Source organism: Tamandua tetradactyla, chromosome 10 (assembly GCF_023851605.1).
Source record: "Tamandua tetradactyla isolate mTamTet1 chromosome 10, mTamTet1.pri, whole genome shotgun sequence".
Classification (NCBI taxonomy): Eukaryota; Metazoa; Chordata; class Mammalia; order Pilosa; family Myrmecophagidae; genus Tamandua; species Tamandua tetradactyla.
Genome location: NC_135336.1, coordinates 51,986,299 through 52,011,364, shown reverse-complemented (window position 1 = coordinate 52,011,364; position 25,066 = coordinate 51,986,299). Strand labels below are relative to the sequence as shown.

The 25,066-nt window shown below is 40.8% G+C and overlaps 1 protein-coding gene across 6 annotated transcripts in view; it reads right to left on the bottom strand.

Moving 5' to 3' along the window:
* Positions 1-24,685, bottom strand: part of RIOX2 (ribosomal oxygenase 2) — a 29,412-nt gene extending 4,727 nt beyond the window's left edge. Inside the window, exons 1-10 of one of the 6 annotated variants that reach the window (XM_077118644.1) lie at positions 24,614-24,660; positions 21,444-21,658; positions 17,648-21,184; positions 15,707-16,178; positions 12,804-12,923; positions 11,553-11,681; positions 5,876-5,979; positions 2,889-2,991; positions 2,267-2,432; positions 296-384 (exon numbers count right to left, since the gene is read on the bottom strand). In XM_077118644.1, the coding sequence (XP_076974759.1) occupies positions 296-384; positions 2,267-2,432; positions 2,889-2,991; positions 5,876-5,979; positions 11,553-11,681; positions 12,804-12,923; positions 15,707-16,178; positions 17,648-17,934 (1,470 nt within the window). In that variant the 5' untranslated portion in view covers positions 17,935-21,184; positions 21,444-21,658; positions 24,614-24,660. Of the gene's footprint in view, positions 1-295; positions 385-2,266; positions 2,436-2,887; positions 2,992-5,583; positions 5,980-11,552; positions 11,682-12,803; positions 12,924-15,706; positions 16,179-17,647; positions 21,185-21,443; positions 21,659-24,386; positions 24,592-24,613 lie in introns of those variants that run through there. The other 5 variants (XM_077118643.1, XM_077118645.1, XM_077118646.1 and 2 more) reach the window with 5 other exon arrangements.
* Between the last annotated feature and the right edge of the window lie 381 nt (positions 24,686-25,066).

Here is a 25,066-nt window from a genome sequence, read left to right as displayed (position 1 = left end):
ACAGCCTGAAGTTGTCGAGCAAGAGGAAGGGCCTGGATGAAGCTGGGAAGCAAAGACCAGACAACCACTACCCAAAAGAAATGTAGGAGGGTTTTGTGGGATGAGGACAAGCCTTCAAATGCCCAACAGGCGAGAACATTTGAAACTGGAGTTGAGTGAGATTGCACATAATGTTATCCAGAATAGGTGGATTCCCAAAGGAGAAAAGGGCCGGGAACATGTGTTAGTCTCATAACCTGAGTCCAGTGCTGTAAATACCCTAAGGTAGGAAACTTCCTCCCATTTGGATACTTACAGATCCATCCTGGTCCGGCCCTATTATGAGAACAATGTAGTCTTTAAACTGCAGTCGCACTTTGCTGTCCAACCTTGGTAACGCTCCACCTAGGAAAAAGGTAGAGAGAAAAAGGTATCCTTCAGAAATGGAAACCAGAAAGGTCAAACTGGTTTGCAGGTGCAACTATTTAAGAAATGTTTACCAGCAATTTATAGGCTGTCCCCTCCATCTTAAGTATTTACTTGTTCCAGACTTTAGAGTGATATTAAAAGTACAGTGCATATTCTTATGGGGTTTATATCTTTATAGCCTCATTCTTACAGTGAAGACAGACATACAATTAAATAACAATATAAGATGATAAGTAGACATCAATAGATAAAATACCATTGGAACAAGATGGCTATGAGTATACAGAAAGAGCCACAGTGCCTTTGGCACAAAATGCTCTCAGTTCTCCAGTTTCTACAAGCTACCCACTTCTTTCTCTATATGTAGACTCTAGGGAAGGGCTATTTGGGTTCAAGTTCCATTATCCCACCAATTACTTCTTGCATGACCATTGCAAGTTATTCAGTCTATGTAGGTTAAGCACAGTATCTTATAATAGCCATCTAAAGTTCACAGAAATAATGTATTCTTTTCTAAACTGGATTTAACTTAATGAAAAAGCAGTCATTAAAACCAGATTAGCTTTACATGATCATTTGGTTTGGGAAAGAATTTTGAAGTATCATAAATTTACTGACCACAGTGGCTAAGGCAAGGAAAATTTTAAAATATTATGCTTATAAGCTGGTACTCAGCAACCTCAGTTCTGCTAGATTAAAATATTGTGTTAATAGATACAATAAAAAAATTATAAGCCTCCTCTAAAGACTATAATAAAAATGTATAGGAACCTCAGAGGTTGTCCATTTCAGTGGTTCTCAACTGGTAATAAAAAAGGTTTTTTATAAAAGTTAGTACATATAACACCTTTACTCAATTCTACTGAGAAAGAGAAAAGCCATCTAAGGACTACTGGCCTGGGACTCAAAGGTAGGCCTGAGTGTTCCATTGAACATGGATAGTTTCACAGACAAACAACTCCAGACAAGAACTCTCTGTGACCATGATGGATTAAGAAAGAAAAAAAATATTTTCATGTCTGAACTAGAACATCATCCAAACCATAAAGGCAGCCAACCATCACCCTACCCTGGCTAATGTGATCAACTTCTGCTGCTTTTTACCAATTATAGCTTTGGCCTCATTTTATTCCTCCCATCTTCTAGACGAGATTTAGTAAGATATCCAATCATAGAACCACCCCAACTTTCAGCAGCATCTAATTCACAGCAAAGCTCTGCTTCCTTGAATCTTTCCTCAAATCACCTAACTCAAGCTCAAATCCTATCAGTCCTTTCTAACGCCTTCTTACTGTTTTTCAAGGTGTGCATCATTGGCAACATGTCAAACTCAGCTTTGTTGACAACAGACGTGTGGTCTGGTGGTCTTTAGCGATAGGACATGGATATCATTATCCACCCAGAAGTGTTAGGTCATTTGCAGCCTAATGCAACCGCAAATTAGTCACTGGGAATTTGGGTCAGGTTGGTGATAACCTTAAGGCTTGGTATTTCATCTGCTACTGGCAACATTTTAGTCAATCCCAACAAGATTGTATCAATGTTTTAAACTTCCTGAAGACAATGAATAATAGATGACCTATAAATATGCATGTTTCTTATCCAAAATGACAGGGCTCTTATTTCCTACTATGCTGAGACTCAAGTTCTTTCCAAATGACTTCTTGAGATGCAGTATTCTAAAGGCTGAGTACAGCATCAAAGACAGGCACAACCATATCAGACTAAAGATAAATCTAGGTCCATGTTAATACTAAACACTTGATGTTTTTCCATCTGTTCAAAAGGGCCCACCAAGGAAAGCTCCAAAATAACCCACAGTAACCCTAAGCACCCTGAAGAAAACAGCAAAGCCCACCTGGAATGGAAAATTCTGTTCCATCGCCAACATAGAAAGGTGGCAGTCTGCTCATAACAAAATCCTTCTTCATATCTGATGAAAGCAGTTCTTTGGTGCCCTCCAATCGGTCTGCAAGCATCCTCAGATAGCCACTCAATTTTGTTGCAACATTTGTGGTTTCCACCTGCTAGAAATCAAGAAGTAAGCCCAGGCACAGACCTCAGCAGAGTCTGTGTAAGCCTAGGACACAGTCTCCAGAGTAGTGCACAGAGCACAAGTATCCTGGACAGACACAAACCAATGTCACTCCAAGAGACGTGGGGAGGGAGGGAAGGACAACCAGGGCCCTTACGAACAATATGCCATTATTTCATTGTAATTACTGTTTACCGAAGCTGTCTATTGTTTGCACACACACACAAAAGATAATTTTTCAGGATTTTGCCTGGAAGGAGGGATCCCTGGAAATAGAGGAACATGCAGCACACCACTCTTTCTGCAAGCCAGAACCCCAGCAGGACTACACAGGACACAGGCTTGGCTCATCTGAGGATTCTGGGGTGACTAGCAAGTAGGCCATGGCTTCAGCTTGCCTGGGCTAGGCTACCATGCTTCTATCCCACCTGCCTTTACTCCTTACTAGGAGTAGCTGCCGGGGTATGCCAGCCCGTAACTCCACATCTTGTTTTGCAGCATCAGACACAAGTCCAGAAATGGTGTCCAAAAGGAAATCTCCCCATGAACTGGAACATGCAACAAGAAAAAAACAGGGAACACAGATGAAATATACATAAAATACTAATTACCAGTAAAGTCAAGTTGGTTGTAAAGTTAAGTTGAAATAGCTTCCCTGCCCAGACATTCTGACATTACTTAACATAAAAACTTAACACCTTTATCAACCACTCTGCTTTCCTCCCTCACCATTCCTAGATAGTCACTTAGGATGTTAAATGTGTACGTTTTACTCATGATTTCTCTAAAGAGACCAAAGAATTGCTCATATTCTACCATAAAACAGCAAGTCCAGACACATTTTTTTATGTTTAAAACTATAACAATTTTCTAGGAAACTTAATCATAACAGAACTTTGAAAGAAAATTTATGTGCAATAAATCCAAAAGAGATACATTTAGGGTAACAGCAAGATCACTGGACTGGGCAGTTATCCAAATACTTAAACATTACATTTTCCTTTATCACACTTCATCCTTATAAAAGAAGGACATGATTGTCAGTAAAATAGCCACCATGATCCACAATTTCAAAACACTGATTTGTGCTACGTGGGAAACTCTAGTAATGATTTTACTAGGGTAGAAGGTAGAAGACGGTGCCCAAAAGTAATACTTAGGGATGAGAGTCAGGGTTCAGTTATCTCTGCTTCCTGAGGGGCATATGGAATTGGCTTACTCCTCAATGTGTTATGAAACAGCCTATGGGGGTACATTTCTTAGCTGTTTAACATTTTCCTCAATGTCACCAGCAGATTTTAAATTGCTGGTTATGTGCAAAATGGAAATTCACAGTATAAGTTTTGCTTCTCAATAAGTAAAATGAACACTTTTATGGTTCCCTCCCAGAAAAGTATCAAAGGACAATAAAAGCCACATTGGAAACATTTTCCCCAAGATATCTAATACCTCCTTGTTGCTTTGTGAGTTAATGTTACATCCAGATTCACATTTTAATGAACTTCAAAGTGACGGTCGCATGCAGGCTTTCAGCAGCACAAAATAAGTTTCTTTTCAGGGCTGTGGGTGGAAGTCATGTGGCAACGGAAGTCATGTGCCCAGAGTCCTTCTAAGAGTCAGAATAGATTTTGGATCTTACAAAATGTAGGACGTACACTTCTTGAGGGTTTCACTTACACCAAATCAACCTGTTGCTATCCCAACTGTTCTAACACCACCACACTTGAGGAACAGGCCTCATATAAACAGGTAATAGTACATCAAGAGCACCAGATTCAAAGCACAGTAATAGCAAGGAACAATGGTCTCTGAGTTATATTTTCCTCATTCTAGCTCCAGCATCACTGACAAAGGCATCATGTCATCCTGGCCTGACACAGCAATCACAGAGTCCTCTGTCAATCACTAGACAAAGGGAGGGTCTGACCCAGTGGTAACCATAGGATTTTCACTCTCAGGACTGGGAAACAGAAAGTGAGACAGGTAGGGAAGAACAGAAGAAAAAGCTAACAGGTCCAATGAGAAGGAAGTGAGAAAAGCAACTGATGATGGCTTATAATGACCCAATGTTATGAGTAAACAGAAGCTGAGGAAGAAAAACAATTAGTAGAAAACCAGTTGATGGTAGTAAAAGAAATGAAAAGACTCTAGAGAATTAGAAAATCTGAGTAAAATTAATGGTGGGACATCAGAAGACCCGTGAACATTCACAGGGCCAAACGATGTGGCTACTGAGGTCCAGAGCTATCTTGGATCTGGAATGAATCTGCCTCCAGCCTCTGCAGCCTGGTCCTTCCACAGTTCCTATGACTCACTCCCTCAACTGCCCCTGCTCTTATTGGGCTACCCTTTTTATTCCTTTCTATCCTTCACCATGCAAGGAGCCTAATGAGCCATAGTAGCAAGGGTATTTTTCATAATAGAAGACTAATCCAAGGTTTGGCCTTCTACCTGTGGGCAGAGAGCACTAACCTCAGCTGAGCTCCTCCAGTAAGCCTGTTAAATACAGGGTTGGTTTTTTAACCTTGAGAAAACAGAGGTATGCTTACTAACCTGTTTTGCAAGTTATGGCTTCAAAAGCAGAAAATCATACTATCCCCTGGACTTGGAACATCCTTTCCTACTCTGACCTCTGACCCATCCTGAATTACCCCTCCTTTAAGTCTTAGCTTTGGGGTCATTTCTAAACTCTTTCCTGATTCCCTAGTTTATTTAAGTGCCTTCCTCTAGGTTCTAAGTGACTCCTTTACAAACCTATGATAGAATTTCTCACACTGTCTGGTAATTATTTACATATCTATCTCCTCTTCCACCACCACTTCCAAAGTTTAACTACTTTCAAAAGCCCCTTGAACGCAATGCTTGCATTCCAGCTGCTAGCACAGGGTCCAGTACTTGCTTGCTGAATAAACTGACAACCAGTATTTTTAAAATGTGATTTAGACTGATAAGGTTGCTGCTATTAAGAAATAACTCACACGACACTGCCTCCCAGTTTCAGTTGGACCTGTTTTCAGCACATTCACCTCAAGCTCCTATTGTTCCAGAATGCCCTTCCTACTTTAATTTCATAGACTATAAAAAGTAGAAAACTTATAGGAAACTAAGCCCAGCCTAGCATCACTTATATACTGACATACCCATGGTTCTAGTTCTTCTTTTCCAAACTATTTGGAATCCTTTATTTGGGCGATTGCCAGTGTTCTATATAGAGTCAGTTTCACAACATTCCCAGGATCTAGACTAAATGGGTCAGTTCCACATATGAGACACTAATGAGAAATAGAAGTCAACAAAGGAGACCAAAGGCCCGGGGTTTGGAGAAGCTGGGACAAGTTGTGGCCAACTCTCTCAAGTCCCTCCTGAACGACACAGCTGAGGCCACAACATGATGCTGTCCTGGGATGCCAGGCCGGGAGGAAGAGTGTTTACTTGTTCTGGTAGGTGCTGATGGTCACGTGAGTCGAGTGGGCCAGCCCTGGAGGTGTGTCCGCTTGATGAATGGTCCCTCTGGGAAAGTACAGCAAATCACCCGGCTAAAGGAAAAAAAGAAGAGGGCAGGGGAGTTACTAAGGAGTATCCCTTCTCATTCCTCTTTGTTTTAAGGAGGCAAAGATAGGTTTTGAATTTTAGTTCTCCCTTCCAGAAGCCACTTAGTGACCCTAGGGGCTTGTGGGTCTCCAGGTAGTCTAGCTCTGTTGTATCCATGAGCCTGTCACTGTAAATCACAATTCATGAGAACAACTCAGTGCCTGGACTCTACTCACAAGCTGACATGAAAATCCCCCTCTTCAATTCAGAAATCAAGGTGGTGAACAATCATGCCTGGGAAGTCTGGTGCAGTGGATACTGCACATTAGAGTTAAACAGATGCTGCATATTTACTCACTGGCTGGGAATCCATATGAATTACTTAATTCTCTAAAGCCTCAATTTCTTTATCTTCATTCTGAGGACTAACAAAGATACTATATCCAAAGCTACTGGGGCAATCAGGGGCACATGGTGTATCATCATTTTACCTGCCAGCCCTCCCACCCTCTAATAGTTTCTGAGCTCTTCCATGTAGGGTCTTCATCTTATCCACCTAGAATTCCCAAAAGCCTAATCTAGCAAAGAATCTAACAATTGAGGTTCAATAAATGCTTTGATCACTAGTTGAAAACTATGTAACCCTTCCTGAACTTAAAAATGAGACACAAATGGATATGAGTCACTTTCCTGTGCAGTCCAAGGCAGTGGACTGGACTGAAGTACTTTCCCCACATCACCTGTCCTGATTTACCCCAACCCCAAAGGTGTTCTTATACAGTAGTTGCCCAAGGGGAGGAGAGGCAATCTTGACAGCCACTTGCTGCCCTTCTGCAACTACAGGAAATACTCTAGCACATTCAATAACAGCATGAGTCTCGAGTAAACAAGAAACACTAGCTTTAAAGCATCTTTCACAAATGAAGCTGAGAAAATTGGCTATCCACATGCAAAAAAAAAAAAAAGATCAATGATCTAAATATAGAAGCTTAAAATTATAAAACTCCTAGAGAAAAACACAGATAGAGAAATATCTTCAGGACTTTGTATTATGCAATGGATTCTTAGACTTGACACAAAAAGCATGAGAAACAAAAGAAAAAAGTAAATAAACTGGACTTCATCAAAACTAAAAGCTTTTGTATACTTAATGACATTATCAGGAAAATAAAAAGACAACCTACAGGATGGGAGAAAATGTTTGGAAGTCATATATCTGATACTTTTAATACTCAAAATATATAAAGAACTCCTACACTGAAAAACAAAGAGAGACAATCCAGTTAAAAACAGGGCAAAGGGGACGGGCAATGGTGGCACAGTGGTATAGTTCTCGCCTGCCATGCCGGAGACCTGGGTTTGATTCCCGGTACCTGCCCATGTGGAGAAAAAAAAAAAAGGGCAAACATCTTGAATAGACATTTCTCCAAAGAAATATAAATGGCTAATAAATATATGAAAAGATGCTTAATATCATTAGCCATAATGGAAATGCTGATCAAAACCACAAGATTCCACCTCATACCCACTAGAAAGGCAATTTAAAAAAAATATATATATATATAGTAAGTGTTGGCCAGGATGTAACTTGTACACTATTGATAGGAATGCAAAATGGTGGAGGCCCTGTAAAAATCATTTTGGTGGTTCCTTAAAAAGTTAAACATAGAACTACAATATATACCAGCAATCCCACTTCTAGGTATATATCCAAAAGAATCTAAAGCAAGGACTTGAACAGATACTTGTACACCAATGTTCATAGCAGCATTATTCACCATAGCCAAAATGTGGACACTACCCAAATGTCCACCAGCAAATGAATGGATATACAAAATATGGTATAACCATAAAATGGAACATCAGGCTTAAAATGGAATGAAGTCCTGATACATGCCAATTCATGAATGAACACTGAGGCATCACTGAGTGAAATAAGTCAGACATAAAAGGACAGATATTGCATGAAACAGGGCATATGAAACAGCTAGAATATGCAAACACATAGAAAGTAGAGTACAGATTTCCAGGGGCTTTGGGAAGGGGAAACGGGGAGTTAGTTAATGCGTCATGGTTACAGGGTTTCTATTTGGGGTGATGGGAAAGAACTGGTAATGGAGGGCGGTGAGGGTAGCACAACATTGTGAATTTAAATTTAATAAAAATAAGCAACTAAAGAGACAAAGGCAATTAAATGGAATATGTCATCCTAGCTTAGATCTAATAATGGAGGAGAAAGGCCCAAAAGGACATTATTGGGAAATAAGAAAAATTAGAATATAGATTGAAAGCTTTATATCAACGTTAAATTTCTAGAACCTGCTAACTGTACTTAAAGTGGTTACATAAGTAAACTTCATTGTTTTTAGGAAATGTTCGTGGCACTAGTGTGTGTTTAAGGAGTATGATGTATAAAACCAACTGTCAGATGCTTGAAAATTGAAAGACAGATGGATTGTTAGATAGAATGATACAGCAATTTTGGCAAAATGTTAAAATTGGTAGATCTGGGCTTCTGGGAGGGGGGTATGTTAAAGTATGTATGGGTTTTATATTATTTTTATAACTGTCCTGTAAGTTTGAAATTAAATAAAAATATAAAGCTTAGAAAGAAAAAAAGAAATTTCAGCTTTAAGAAACTTTATAAAGATCCTTCCTAAAGCAAGAGACAATATACAATCATATACATATGTATTCATAAGAACTATATTATCTTGGTGTTCATTTGCTCTGACTGACTCTAAACTGACAGAAAACTTAGTACTTCAGATATTCCAAGAACGGGAGCAAAAACAGGAGGTAAAATCAAGACATTCTAGAGAGGGTGGAAAATCAAATAAAGCAGCAAATAAATCATGTGAAGTGGTGGTGAAAGCAATGAAGACAAATAAAGTTGAGGAAGGAGGACAGGGAATACTGATGGAAGTGGGAGTGGGAAAGCATGTGCTTGGGGTAAGAGTTGCTAAGCTATCCAGGACAGTGAGTGAAACCTCACTCTGATAAGGTGACACATTTCAGTAGAGATTTTAGGAAATGAGAGGACAAGCACCATAACCACTTGGGGAGAAAGGACTCCAGGTGAAGGGAACAGCAGGTGCATAGGTCCTAAAGTTGGAATGTGCTTGGTCTTGTTTGAGGAGCACAGTCTGGATCATTTTAAGGACTCACTTCTGGGTTTAATGGAAAGCCACTGGAGGTCTCAACAAGAAGTTCACGTGATAGTTAAAGGATTGTTATGGTTGTATGTGAGGAAAGTCTGCAAAGGGGATACCAGATGGGGGGCTTTGATATAAATCCATGTCCGAGGTTTTGTCCTGGCAAATAGAAGAATGGTGAACATTTACTGGGAGAAGCATGATGGGGTGGAAAATGGAGTTTGGTTTCGGGCATAATAAGTTAGTTGTGCCTTTTAAACTTCCAGCGGAGATGTTAGTAGGCAGGAGGATATGAGTCTAGAGTTCAGGTAAGAGATATAGGCTAGAGATATAATACATTTAAAATGCCTTATGTTGGAAGGGATTTAAAATCATGGTTGTGAGTATTGACTGAGAAAAGAGGTCCAAAAAATGAGCCGTGGGCCCCCTAACTTTTAGAGATGAGAAGAATGAGGACAAAACAGCAGTCGAAATGGGAACGGTCAGTGAGGCAGAAAGAGAACCAAGAGAGGGAGGGATCCTGGAAGCCAACTGAAAGAAGAGTGATCCATATGGTCTCTGTCACAACTACTCAATTCTGCCACTGTAGAACAAATGCAGTCACAGCTCATACATGAAGAAATGGGCATCACTGTGCTTTGATAAACTTTATTTACAAAAAACAGGGAGATTGGATTTGGACCATTGGCTGTAGTTTGCTGACCCCTGACTTTAGTAAACTAAGAAGGGTACTATGTTCATTGCTGTGTTTAAATTAGTCTCTAAAATATAGGGACATTGGTTCCCCCAGTTAATGGCAGGAAGGCCAAGATCTTAAAACCAAAAAAAGGACACAAGGCATTGAGTAAGAATTGGACACATTAATCATAACTTGGACTCAAGAAGAAAAGAAATACAAAAGCACTACTTAATGCAAATATATTGGGTTCATAATGTCTTTGGGTAGATTTGCATTAGTTTTATTGCCACTAAGGAAGTTAATTAATGCTTTCTAAGAAAAGATATAAAATGTGATTATAGAGCTATTACTATCACTCTAAGGTTTCTTCTCAACCACCTCTCCCACTGGGCATTACACTAGCCATGATCTCATCCAGGCTAACTGTTCAAAGGCAGGTTTTCTCAGTGTGCCAGTTTGAAAGTATTATGTACCCCAGAAAAGCAATATTTTAATTCTGATCCAATCTTGTGGGAGCAGCCATTTCTTTTAACCCTAATTCAATATTGCAGGGCAGGAACTTTTGATTAAATTATCTCCATGGAGATGTGGTGTGCCCAATTGTAGGTTTGGCCTTTAGATTAGTTGGAGATATGACTCTACCCATTCCAGGTGGGTCTTAATTAGTTTACTGGAATCCTTTAAAAGAGGAAACATTCTGAAGAGAGATGGTAGAGCCAGCTACCAGAGGAGAGCTGACATAGATGCCAACACTTGGAGAACAGAGACATGGATGTTTGTAGATGCTTAGAGCCCAGCAGACATCACTATGAGATGTTAAGCAAGCCAGAACCTGGAGAGAGTCAAGGGAAGCCAAGAAACGAAAGCCAGCCCTGGAGAAGCAAAGCGAGGAACCCCCACAGGAACAGAGGCTGAAAGTAATGGAGCCCAGGAGAAGAGACCAGCAGATGCCAGCCATGTGACTACCCAGCTGACAGAGATGTTCCTGACCTACCAGCCTTCCTTTAATTAAGGTATCTTTCCATGGATGCCTTAGTTCAGATATTTTTAAAGGTTTAGAACTGTAAACTTGTACCCTATTAAATTCCCTTTTTAAAAGCCATTCCATTTCTGCTATATTGCATTTTGGTAGCTAACAAACTAACAGACACAGCATCAGATGCCAAAAACACAACACTTGATCAAGCCATCAACCTACCTGGAAGAGGACTCTTCAAGAGCTTTCATAATTACCTATTCTTCTGGTGACTACACTGGGGCGGGGAGTGGGAAGTGCAGAGATAGTCTGCCACATAATCAGGAGGAAAACTGGGGTCAAAACTTGTATTTTAGCAACAAAAACTAATATATCCCCGTTTGGGCTCTGATGAAGCAATGCAAAGCCTAGTACTTACTGCTAAGACATCCGGGATGTGGTTTGGCTGCCCAAGGCCCAATCTTCCATTTTTACCCCAAGAAGTCAGTGGTTTACTAGATGTATAATTCCTTCCTATTGAACCTGGGCCATACTTGGAGAGAGGCTATTTAAAAAATCAACTTAATGCTTCTTTAGTTCACCTGTACGAGCACATACCACCAAGCCTACTTTCTCCTGTAGAAGCTGCATGTGCTGGGTAACTGGAACAAGAGTCAGCCTGCACCGAGACTCCGAATACCCTCCCATGGGAACCACTACATGGACATTAAATCTCAACCTTAAAGTTGTCTTAGGAAAAGGAGAGGCACCACAATAGCAGTCTCATACCTTCAACGTGAACTCGTGTGTGGGCCACCCAATCCTGTCCTCAGCCTCCACGCTGTACTCCCGTGCCAGGGGTACAGTTGGGTGATAGAGGCGCCAATGTTTCTGTCCCTCCAGCTGCAGGATGAAAACCTACAGAAAGCACAAAACCCAGCAGTATCAGAGAGCTCCCTGACAACTCACATGGCAAAGTTCTTCTAGAATTTTAACCCTCAAAGGGCTTAGACTAAACAAAAGTTATGATAAAAAACAAAAAGATCAGAAATGCACCTCCCTCCACACTTAAATGAAACCGGCTTTCATTTTTAGAAACAGGTAATCACAAACCCTGATATCAAGCAGATATTCATACTTTTCACTTTCTCAGAGCCTCTAAGTTCTGTATATGCCACTATCCCATTCCTTTGAATCGTCTTTTACATAGCTGAAAATTTAATCTTTGATGGAAAAAAATAAGCCTCAGATATTACCAAATATCTGAAATCCTGAATATTGAAAAAGTCTTAATAGATAAGAAAGCTATATATTTTTATTCTTCATTTAGTCAAAGATATTTTAATGCTCTATTAAAAAATTTAAAAACAAATTTTGAAAAAAGTATTGATATCAAAACTATTCCAAAGAGAGAGAAAGGGGATTTTTAACTAATAACTCTGTGTTCACAACCTGTATTAGTACAGAAATAAAACCAAGCAAATACCTAAGCCAAAGAGTTAACTTTTTTTGGAAGCCACACGAGAGTGAAATCAACACTTGTCAAGGTGCCAGTACTTAAGTGAAACCATGACCCTCACTTTGACAAGCAGCCCCAAGGTTTTCACAAATGGAAAAAAAAAAAATTGGGGCAGTTACGAAAAAAATGGGACAAAATGAAAGCAGATGTAAGGACTATTTGTAATCTCACACTAAAGACTGTACATTATAAAATTAAAGAAAAGCCAATCACACTTTTATGTAGAAAAATTCAATAAATACCCATTTCCATTCATTCACTAATATACTGGCTCTTTATATTAGTAAGGTTGAAAACAATCTCTTCCTTTGAAAAGAAGCAAAGAACCAGTTTGGTGGGATTTATTTTGGCTCAACATGTACATGAGATCAAAATCTCAGGAACCCAGATGGTAAAAGTGGACACAGAGCTGGTTCTAAGAGCTTCAAAGAATAACATGAACCAAACCATGACAACCACACTAAGCCACGCTCTCAGCAACTCATTCTTCCCCACAATGAACAATTTTCTATTTCTCTTACCTCAACATCATCATAATGGGGGGGTAGACCCTGAGCTCCTGCAGGAGTGATGTACACATTTGAGCCAACCAAGGAGCCAAAGTAGCACTCCAGCTTCTCCTGGATCCTCCAAAGCTCATCCTTTAAAAAAAAGGGGGGATGGGGATGGGTTAGAAGCAGAAGGGAGAAGTGGAAAAAAAAAACAGAAACAAGATAACGTGTTCTTATTTGCTTGGCAAACTGCACAAATATTATGTCACAGATACAGAGGAAAGGCAGTGAACAAGCCTAATATTTTCATGCAGAAATATAACAGAAAAAGATATGAGCAGATAAATAAGAGTTTGGCAAAGCAGACAATAGGAAGTCACTGAAGGAGTTTAAGTAGAAGAATATCAAGATTTAATTTACCTTTTTATAAACTCACTCAGACTATTGTGTGGAGAAGGGTTATAGAAAAAGCAAGAATGAAAACAAAAGAGATGAATCAGGAAGATGAGGCAATAGCCCAGGCAGGGGAGAAATGACCAGTGATGGGAGTGGTATAGAGAGACGTAGAGAAGTTGACATGTACTCTAGAAATAGCATCAATAGGACTTACTTCTGATTGACTAAATAGTAAAGGATCATGGGAATGGAAGGAATGAAAAAAACAGCCCTGAGTTTGGGCTATTTGGGGTAGGAAAAGTTCTTAAATTTGGTGTCATAAACCCTAGTAGCTTAGTTTGGGAATGTCCCAATGTCTGTAAACTCCATTTTTTTTAACATGTAAAATGGAGACCAAAATGGCTGCCCTATTCAAAATGTATGCTGGGAGATTCAAAAGTTAACACGTGAAAATATCTGATAAACTCTAGCATGCTACACAAAATGCAAATAATTGTTATAGTTTTCCTTAATCTGAACCCTTCACATATGAATTAACCAAAGGGGGTGAGAAATGACTTCTCATGGCTCTCTGATGATCTCCTTATTCATTTCCATACTAACTAGAATAAGAAGTTGTGCACATTCCAAGATCTAAAACACAAAGGGCTAATTTTCCCCTATAACAATCTTAGCCAGTCCAGTGATGAACTGCCTTCTAGAACCTGTATTAAAATACCATAATAGAGGGTGGAGCAATGGTGGCTCAGTGGCAGAATTCTTGCATGCCATGCCAGAGACCCGGTTTGGATTCCCAGAGCCTGCCTATATCAAAAAAAAAAAAAAAAAAAAAAAAAATACCATAATACAATATAATCTTCAGAACCCAGCTTCCAGTATAACAGGGTGAGCTCCTACAGCTTATGAGCTGCTCAAATACTGAGAGTGGAATGAGAAAAAAAAAGGTACCTTCTATTCTAGCCTCTGGGCTGAGTTTGTGTTGATGTACTGAGAAAGCTCATCCTCCCTGCTTTAATAAACCATAAGTCAATAGGGCAGAGGAAATAACTTCTTGGCCACTTCAAATCCCATAGGAGGAATATGCAGAGGTTAAGAGTAGAGGAGGAGAGAAAAGCTCTGGGGAAATGATTCTAAAGTATAGAAACGACATCCAGTGAGAACACCACCCATATACCAAATAATAACTTTTAGTCTGTGACTAAGTTGCATATAATCAACTTCACTGAATTCATTTATGTTCACAGTTCTCAGGTTTCTAAAAACCACTCTTTCAAAAAAGTGCTGCTTCTAGCCAGGTATAGTCAAGGACTAGCTCAAGAAAAAGCATTTCACTCATGACTGAATTCAAATTTTCTGAATTCAAATCATGAACTGGTCTGGTAAATGATTTAAAAATTCCTTTTGGTGCTAAGGCCAAAAATTTGGCTTTTCAGGAACATTCCACATTCTTATGGTTGGTAGGGATGGAATATCTAGAATCAGTACTTGTCCTGAAAAACCTTCTTGGCTAGAGTACCAATAAGTTCAGGATCCTTTAGATGAGAACAAGAAGGATACTGAGGTCTAATAGCATGGGGGTCTAACATCCCAAACACTTGAGTTAAATCCCAGGAAACATTAGCTATACCTGATGATGAAGCCCCAAGTGCCACTAACACGGCTAGAATCTACTCTCCTCAATAGAGAACCTCATGAAATCCTTTCCTTCTCTTACCATGATGTCATTTTGATTCAATCATGGGTTGCAGAAGGAGATTTCTAAATGGGGATAAAACTACCTAAAATTCAGGATGGGCCCTCAATTTTAAAGTTTCAAACCTCTGAGGAAGCAGGTTAGTTCAACCTAAGTCTCCATTTTATAAATGCAGAAAGATGGCAAGTTATTTCCCTAGTACTAATCACTGATGTAGATGAAAAAATCAGTCGGTCCTTCTGATTCTCAAATCAAAGCTACTCTCTACCTATGACTGCTTCCCCAGGACTGGTTTTAGGACCTGAAATCTCAAGGCCAGCATGCTGATGTTAGAAAGGGGGAAGCCTCCTTCTTCAACATGGATCCAGACATGATCTTCTCATGGCTCTGAGGCTTTTATTTTGTAGATGTAGGCAGTAAAGGGAGCACAACTTCAAGAAGAAAATGATCACCTTGATGCTAGAATGCCTTCAATTACAGTAATGGGACCAAACAGCAATAATTACTATACACCAAAACATGAACCAGACCACAGAATGTAACCCTAAAGGTGTACTGTTACTCAATATACTTTATAAACTTACAACAAAATAAAAATTTTGCAGCTTGGTTAAGTCATACTCAACCAGGTCCCATCTGAGTTGCTGGTGATTCCAACAGGTTAGCCAAAGCTATCGAGGAATTTCCTGAAGTACAAGGCATTTAAAGACCAAACAGGAGTTACCTTTTCTCAAACTGGCAGGAAGCTAATCACCATCATACACACATCCATCCTTGAACTGATCTGTGGCCAGATATTAATTAATGTACATGAAGATTTTACATTGGGGGGAAAACTTGTTACCTTAAATCTCTGAGGTTGGTGAAACTGAATTGTTGCCCTTTTGTGATCAAAATCTTTTCTCAGCTGAAGAAAGTGGGCTTTCCCACCTTTATTTAAAACCTTCTTCTTCCCACTGACACAACGGCAGACGTTGACATCTCTTCCATAGTACAGACCCTGGCTGCACAGGCTCTTCAGATCTGCTAACCTGAAGAGGGACTGATAATACATTTCCAGTGCAGGGTCATCTCTCTGAATGAGAAGGGGTTTCTGCTCCCAAAATTCCTTGAAAAAAGTCTCTGTCTTGATGGGTGAGATTAAACTTTCAAAGAGAGCACTGGGGCTGTCAAAGTTTAAAGTGGAAGGCACACCAGCAGCCTCCACTTTCACTTGCTTAGAGGGAACAGGTCTCTCTTCCGTCCCATTCTCTGCAGACTTTGCTTTCTTTGGCATTATTTTTTCTTCCAAGACAAAGCAATGAGGAAATACAAACCTACCAAAAGGACAAAACACACATGGTTAGGTTTACTAGGAATGTCACAATATTGGTGTCAAGTGATTAGACACATGTAGCTTGCATGACCATAATGCCTTCAAAATGAAAACTCGTAATAAGTCAATGCCACTCCCTCCAGAATATGATATAGGTTGCGGCCAACACCATTTCTTCCCAAGATAGGACTCAGCCTCAAATACCACTCAGATTTCATATTCACCTAAAGGAAAGCATGTTTTTCTTGTTCAAAAACACTAAGTTGTACCATTCATTTTTTGTGTATTAGGCGGTACAATTGTCCCAAATTAAACCAGTCAACTTTTTCAGTAGTTCTACTGAACTTGGGGTTTGTCGCTGGCCATTGACACAGCAAAGTTAAAAGTTTTGAATTTGGTTTGCAATCAGCGTAAGGTCCCAAATCCTAATTAAACATACTCTGAGCTACAAACACACTTGGGAACCACAAAGGACAGTCCATTGTCAGAGGCGTCCTCACTCTCCACCTCCCCAGTTTCATCAATTGTTCCAGAGCAGTTAAGCTGTCCTAGGCTGGTAGGGGTCACCTGGTGAGAGCAAGAAGCTATCTGCTCTCAAATCTCTTCCCTGACCACTGAACCTCCTCACCTCCAAATCTCAGTTTATTAATCCCGAAAACTGCCACTTTATCAGACACTGCCCCATTGAAAAAAAATCACTAGTTAGGAACTGAAAGGTGAAGACTAAAGGTAGCTACATAACAACTGTTTAAAAGTTACCTCTTTTGAACTAAAGTAAAACAGTAAAATACCAACATCATTAACCTCTGACAGTGTCTGTTCAGCTTTAGCGTTCACACACATCATCTGTGAATCCTGGAACAATGCAGATTCTGATCTACTAGATCTGAGGTGAGGCCTGAGATTCTGCATTTCTAACAAGCTTCCAGGCAATGATGCTGCCATTGGTCAACAGATATTTTTAAGTAGCAAGAAACTCCATTCCCAAGTGTTGCCAAGTCTCCTGCAGTGCTACCTCCAAATCACAATTTATTTTTCACACATACAAAGCAAGAGTACTTCATCTGGGATTCAAGGATTACTACTGAAATCATATGAACCTCTTCAAACAGCACAATTCTATTTTAAAGTACTTCTTTTCCCTGAGAAGGGGGTCTATTGCTTTTACCAGATTTTTTTTTTTTTTTTTTTTTTTACATGAGCAGGCACCGGGAAATGAACCCGGGTCCACTGGCATGGCAGGCAAGCATTCTTGCCTGCTGAGCCACCGTGCGGCCCGCCCTTTTACCAGATTCTTAAAGGGGACTGTTCTAGTTTCCTAGCTGCCAGAATGCAATATACCAGAAACAGAATGGTTTTTAAAAGGGGGAATTTAATAAATTGCTAGTTTACAGTTCTAAGGCCGAGAAAATGTCCCAATGAAAACAAGTCTATAGAAATGTCCAATCAAAGGCATCCAGGGAAAGATACCTTGGTTCAAGAAGGCCGATGAAGTTCAGGTTTCTCTCTCGGCTGGAAGGGCACATGGTGAACACAGCATCATCTGCTAGCTTTCTCTCCTGGCTTCCGGATTCATGAAGCTCCCTGGGAGGCATTTTCCTTCTTCGTCTCCAAAGGTTGCTGGTTCGTAGACTCTCTACTTCGTGGTGCTGCAGCATTCTCTGCTCTCTCCGAATCTCTTTCATTCTCCAAAATATTTCCTCTTTTGTAGGACTCCAGAAATTAATCAAGAACCACCCAAATGGGTGGAGACACATCTCCCTAATCCAGTTTAACAACCACTCTTGATTGTGTTACATCTCCAGGGGGATGATCTAATTACATACAGTACCGAATAGGGATTATTCTGCCTTTACTAAATGGGATTTAGATTAAAACATGGCTTTTCTAGGGAACATACATCCTTTCAAGCCAGCACATTCCACCCTCTGGACCCTAAAAAAGACAAGTTTTCCCCATATTCAAAATATGTTAATTTCATAACAATATCAGAAATCCTTAAACCATTTCAGCAGCAATACACATGAAATACAAAGTTAGAAATGTACAAACTCCTATCAAAATTAGTTACAGGCATAGTCTGTTCTAAGGCAAAATTATCCTGTCTCTGGACCTATAAAAACTCAAAACAAGCTATTTGCTGCCAACACACAAAGGAGGAACAGTCATAGGATACATATACCCATTTCCACAGGCAGGAAGGAACACAGGGGTCACAGGACCCATACAGTTTCAAAAACCTGCAGGGCAAAGACTATTAGATTTCAAAGTCTGAGAGTCATTTATCTTCAGGGCTTCTGACAGCAGCAGTCCCACCCTTTCCAAGGGCCTACACAGAGGCCTGCCTCTCTCCCAATGCAACCTTGGGGGATATTGGGAAGACCACCTTCTTCTCGACTCCACCCTCTCCAAACATTGGGGCTGCACCCAGGCTCTCTGCCATCTCTGGGGCACATGCTCAACCCCACCATGCGGTGGCAGGCAGGCTCTCCCTAAACCCCAAGGAATGTGCTTCACCCTCTCCAAGGCCTGAGGCGGCATGACTTGTCCACTGCAATGAGGTGGAAGGCCCATCCTCTGCCTTCAGGGCAAACTCACCCTCTTCACAGGCTTGGGTGGGTCCACTCTCCTGGCCCAAGGCTTCTCGAATTCAGACCTGAGCCTCCATGGTTTTGCCTCTGAAGTTATTTTTCCTTCAATGTGTCCCTTCTCTGAACCCCTCAGTCAAGACTGGCAGCTGCTCTGTTTATACAGGTCCCACAGCACTCTAATTGGCTTTCTATGCAGTAACCTCGGATCATGCCCATCAGACATAAGGAGTTTCCACAAATCCTTCCTGGATAACTCCATGTCCAATCCTGGCTTTCTCTAAAATGACTGACTGCTGCCACATTTCACTAAATCCTCACACAGGGCACTATTCTCTGTGGTCTCCCTTCCTGGAGGCCCAGAATTTTCCAGGACATCAACTTCTGGTTTCTTTGTACTCAAGAGTTCAGTTTCTAGCTTATGTCTCTCCTGTCGCATTTCACTATAAGCTGTGAGGAAAAATCAGGCTGCACTTTCAACATTTAATTTGGAGATCTCTTCTGCTAAATATCCAAGGTTCATGGCTTTAAAAATCTGCCTTCCAGCTAAAGCCACTATTCAATTTTTGCAGATTATCTGCCATTTTAAAACAAGGCTCGTCTTCCTTCCAGTCTGAAGCTATCTAGAGCTTCGTCACAGGTAGTTTAAGAGTTCACATTTCTACTGACAGTCTCTTCAAAGCATTTTAGGCCTTCTCTATCAAGCTCCTCACAACTCTTCCAAAATCTTTCCCTTATCCATTTAAAACGGTGTTCCAACATGTTCAGTATTTGCAAACTACAGCAGCAGCACCCCACTCTCCAGTACCAAAATCTGTTCTAGTTTGCTAGGTGCCAAAATGCAATATACCAGAAACAGAATGGTTTTTAAAAAGGGGAATTTAATAAGTTGCTAGTTTACTTATTAAACCCAGTTCTAAGGCTGAGAAAATGCCCCAATTAAAACAAGTCTATAGAAATGTCCAAGCAAAGGCATCCATCTAGGAAAAGATACCTTGGTTCAAAAAAGGTCAATGAAGTTCAGGGTTTCTCTCTCAAGTGAGAAGGCACATGGCAAACACAGTCAGGGCTTCTCTTTCAGCTGGAAGGGCAAATGGTGAACACGGCGTCATCTGCTAGCTTTCTCTCTTTGCTTCCGGTTTCATGAAGCTCCCTGGGAGGCGTTTTCCTTCTTCATCTCCAAAGGCCGCTGGCTCATAGACTCTCTGCTTTGTGGTGCTGCAGCATTCTCTGCTCTCTCCGAATCTCTTTCATTCTCCAACATGTTTCCTCTTTTATCGGATCCAGAAACTAATCAAGACCCACCCAAATGGGTGGAGACACATCTCCCCTAATCCAATTTAACAATCACTCTTGATTGGGTTACATCTCCAGGGAGATGATCTAATTACACACAATATTGAATAGGAATTATTCTGCTTTTACGAAATGGGATTTAGATTAAAACATGGCTTTTCTAGGGTCCATACATCCTTTTAAACCAGCACAGGGACCCCAGCCCCAAAAAAGGTTAAGAACCACTGCACTTTTAAAAATCAGATTTTCTCAAAACCAGAAACTTATTTATAAATGTTATGGTTTCCTATTTTGTTTGGTTATCAGAAATGCACGAATACTGTTTTCTGCTCTTGTCATTAAATGAACAGTATTTCAACCACACCTTGGACCAACAGAATTAACAGTTCAGGGCTGCGAATGTAAACACCTGCTCTGCCAGAACAATGTGTGACACATTGTAACTAATTTATAAATAAATGGGTAAAAAATGCGACCCAAGCATAAGATGAACAAATCAGGCAGTGGAAATGTATAAATATAAAATTCTCCAATGGTCTAAATTTAGCTTCTAGGTTTCATACCCAGCAACAACAGCTCAGTTCCTTGAAAAGGACCAACTGCTTTGGGGAAAAAGACACATTGGAGGAGTAGGAACTTAACTTAAAAAGAAAGAAACTTCAGTGTTTTAGGATATGGAATTGTTAACAATGAGATACACATTTTTGGAAAATATTTTCTATTCCTTTTAAGTGAAACAGACCAACTTAAATTCTCAAAGAATCAAGGCTTCTTCAGCGAGGCAAAGCTTTGCCAGTACTCGAAAACCTGAAGTGATGCAGAAATATAATTAGATATGAAAACAAATTCAATAAGGAACACAGCTTGTGCACAAGAGTTAACACAGTAGGCCTCACTGCTATTCTTTGAAAGGCCTGCTTATAATGTTGGCCATTGGCTGGCATCTGGAAACTTACAGATTTCAGGAGGGTTCCTACCATCATTAACTGATAAGAGTGACTGTGCCAAAAATGTGTGTACTAACAGTATAGTTTATACCGAATATTTGCTTTCTTCTGGGAGTCCAGAATTTTGGTAAAAGCCAACCTCATGCCTGGCAAAGGCTGTCTACCCGATCAGCATTCTGAAAAAAAACAAAAAAACAAAACCCAAAATATTGAATCTCCACGGAGCTTCTGTGGTTGGCAATGTTTTACATGTCACAATTAGTTTGGGGGGTGTTCTAGTTTGCTAGCTGCTGGAATGCAATATACCAGAAACGGAATGGCTTTTAACAAGGGGAATTTAATGAGTTGCTAGTTTATAGTTCTAAGGCCGAGAAAATGTCCCAATTAAAACAAGTCTATAGAAATGTCCAATCAAAGGCATCCAGGGAAAGATACCTTGGTTCAAGAAGGCTGATGAAGTTCAGGGTTTCTCTCTCAGCTGGAAGGGCACATGGTGAACACAGCATCATCTGCTAGCTTTCTCTCCTGGCTTCCGATTTCATGAAGCTCCCTGGGAGGCGTTTTCCTTCTTCATCTCCAAAGGTCACTGGCTCGTGGACTCTCTGCTTCGTGGTGCTGCAGCATTCTCTGCTCTCTCTGAATCTCTAAATCTCCAAAATGTTTCCTCTTTTATAGGACTTCAGAAACTAATCAAGACCCACTCAAATGGGTGGAGACATGTCATCCCCTAATCCAGTTCTTAACTAAATCACATCAACCAGGGAGATGATCTCATTACAGTTTCAAATATACAGTATTGAATAGGGATTATTCTACCTTTAAGAAATGAGATTTATATTAAAACATGGCTTTTCTTAGGGGGCATGCTTCCTTTCAAACCAGCGCAGGGGGGAATTACATGCACCCTGTGTGAGTACACTGGGAGAGGACCCATAGAAATCTGCTCCCTCAGCTTCACCCCAGGCATCTGTTCCCACTGTTAATTGTGCTTGGTACTCATTTACTGTAAAATAAATCATAGCCACAAGTAGAATGATGTGCTGAATCCTTTGAATCCTCCTAGCAAATCAGTGAATCTACAAGTAGTCTTGGAGACCCCTGACATACCGTTCATATTTAATTCAAACTAACTAAACTTTAGATTGGTTTAGAAAAGTTTGTATCACTAAAACTGTCCTATAAAGAAAAACTCACTCTATATTCAGCCACACATCTCTTATCCCACACAATTGATTACTTTAATATTTAAGGGATGTAAGCAGCAGAAGATGCAAGTGAAAGGCTTTTCTTTAAGCACATTTACCAAAAAGTTTGGCTAAACAAAGTGCCACAAAATATTCAAGCAAAAATGAAGTCACTTTAAGAATTCTGTCCATTTACAAATGCTGGCAAAATAAACCCCAATACTGCATATAACAAATGCTTTTGTTAAAATATGTTTACTACTTTTACTGCCATAAGCTACATCATCTGTTATTGTTTTTCTATGTTCATATTGAAATGATTTGAGATTCAGTTAATAGGAACCAGCTTAGAGGTTATTAGGCAAATATACTATTTTTCTGATTTTCAGCCTCCCCAGATTGCAAGATAACCATTCTTTTTAAAGGCTTTGGGAGGGGGGGGAATTGATGACATACATTACCACATTACACATATAAAAATTGAAAGATGCATCACAATTTCAGAAAGAGTGAAAAAAAGTCTTAGAATCCAAGAAATTCAGTAAACAAGAGAATGTTTTGTCTAGAGTGGTACAGTCAAAACAAGCCTTGCAATAAATCTCAGACCACCCAAATAGACATATTTCTGTTAGAGAGTAAATATTTTTATGAAGCTACAGGGTAAAAAAAAAAAGCAAGCTTTTTAAAGCTATTCTTTCTAATTCCAGTTGATCATAATCATTAAAATGCAAAAAGATTAAATTAAAAGAAAAGTTACTTTCATAACTTTCTACCCACAGATAAAAACAAACACCTAGTAATACAATTTTGAAGCAATTAAACTCTGCAAGAAAACCAGTATCGATGCTCATAATAAAAACAACAAATATAGAACCATTGTATTTTTAAGGTATCCAAACCTCCTTTTCCACAGTTATAGCCAATGATAAGAGGTCATAAAACAGCTTCACAAAGAAAAGGACAGCTCATCTATTCATCCCTAATGCCCAGCAGAGCATGGCACATAAGTGGTCCTCAGAAAATGTTTGCTGATTTTTTTTTCTCTTTTTCATCCTTTGTATATAATTTTAAGAGAAAAATCTCAAAGGCCTTATAGAGTTATAGGGAAAAACAGATGGTTCATTCAGTGGGGATTATTCTTGCAATGGCAGCTCTCACTTCGGTATTCATAAGAAGCTAAAAGGCACCTTAGACATAAGATGTTATCACCAACCAGGGGATGGAAATGTCTTCATAGACCCCTGAGCAGTTTTGCAGTGTACGCCACAGACTTAACAGGAACCCTTGTTAAAATGCAAGGTTCTGGAACCTATAACATGCCTACTACTGGTTTAGCATCTCTGGCAGCTGGGACCTGGAAATCTGCATTAACCTAGTTTTAAATCCACTGACCTAGAGGACAAACTCAGCTCAACTGAAAAAACAAACACAAAACTGATAGAAATTAGATATTACCTGCAACAAGGTAGCTGAGATTATCTGCAGCCCAAAGAAATGTTTATCAATTCAAAGAGGTAAAAACTGCTGTGGACCTAAAGCTGCGCTTAGCAGTTACTTTTAAATTTTATTCTAGCGAGAAAATGAATTATCCTTAATGTATTTTGGTGACCTTGAGGTTACACAGAATGAGGCCCGAAAGGCAAAAACCATCCAAGTGGTAGTGGAAGAAACTGATAACTCGGTTTCCTTCTTGAAATAAGCCCAGTCGGGGGGAAAAAACGCCTTTCGCCTATTTACAGCTCATTAGTAAAAATCAGTTTCTCTAACTCCCATGCCTATTCAAAACACTGGGAACAACCTTGTCTTCTAAACCTGTTGGTTAACCCAACTGTCGAGCAGGTTGTTCTAGACATATTTGTTGGCAAATGAATTAATGATAAGCGGAAGCTCTGGAAAAAAAAAAAAGAGAGAGAGAGGCGCAGCTTCTCACTCCCACCACCCGAACTCCAGCGTTCTCCCAGCGCAGCGCGGCTGCTTGGGCCAGACCGGACAAACCCCGGAGGCGCAGCCCACGTGGCATCCGCGCTCCTACACACAGTCACGCCGCGCAGGGGCAAAGCCAGGCCACACCCTCCCTGCCCAGCCTCCAAATTTTGCGTGTGCTCAGCCCCGGGACCTCAGACCACCCGCCGAGCACGTGGGCTGTTCTTAGGAGCCCAGGTTATTTGCAATCCCACGGCGCATTCACACTGACCCGGGTCCCCAGAAACATTCCAGGTCCCGCCGCCCCCGCTGCCCGCCGATTCGGCCCGTAAGGAGGCTCTCGGCCCAGGACTGGCTCAGGCCCCGCCCAGACCCAGGGGCTTCCCACCCCCACCGAGCCCGAGTGCTGGGAGGAGCGGCGCGTAGGTCCGCGCCAGATCCGCCAGACCCGGACCTGCAGCGACCGCTGGCAGATGGCCACGCTCACCCCCCACTTACCAGCAAGGCCTGTTGCGCGTCGCTGCAAACCGACAGGCGGCGGCTGCGGCAGGGGGCGGGCCGGCGTGGGCACGCTCCAGGGCGGCAAGCGGCACGCTCGTGCGCCGGCGCCCGCCCCCTGCCTCCCTCTCGCTCGCCACGTGGTGGTTGTCCCAGTGAGGCCTGGTGCGGCCGCGGGTTGAGTTAGGGGAGTTAGCGATTCCCCGAGGCGTTTCCTTCTTACATGGTGAAGGTGATAACTCGCGTTTTGAGCTGGGTAGGTTGAGGCTTCTTAATTTTCACTGTGAGGTATAACCCCGTTCCTTTTATAAATGGGGAAACTGAGGGCTGGAGAGATGACATGAGATACCCAAGTTTTTGGAGCTGGTGCCCAGGTTTTCTCATTGCCTTCTTATGGGCTCTCTGTGACTACACTGTACTGCTTTGTAGTAAGTCAATTGTGATTTATATCGT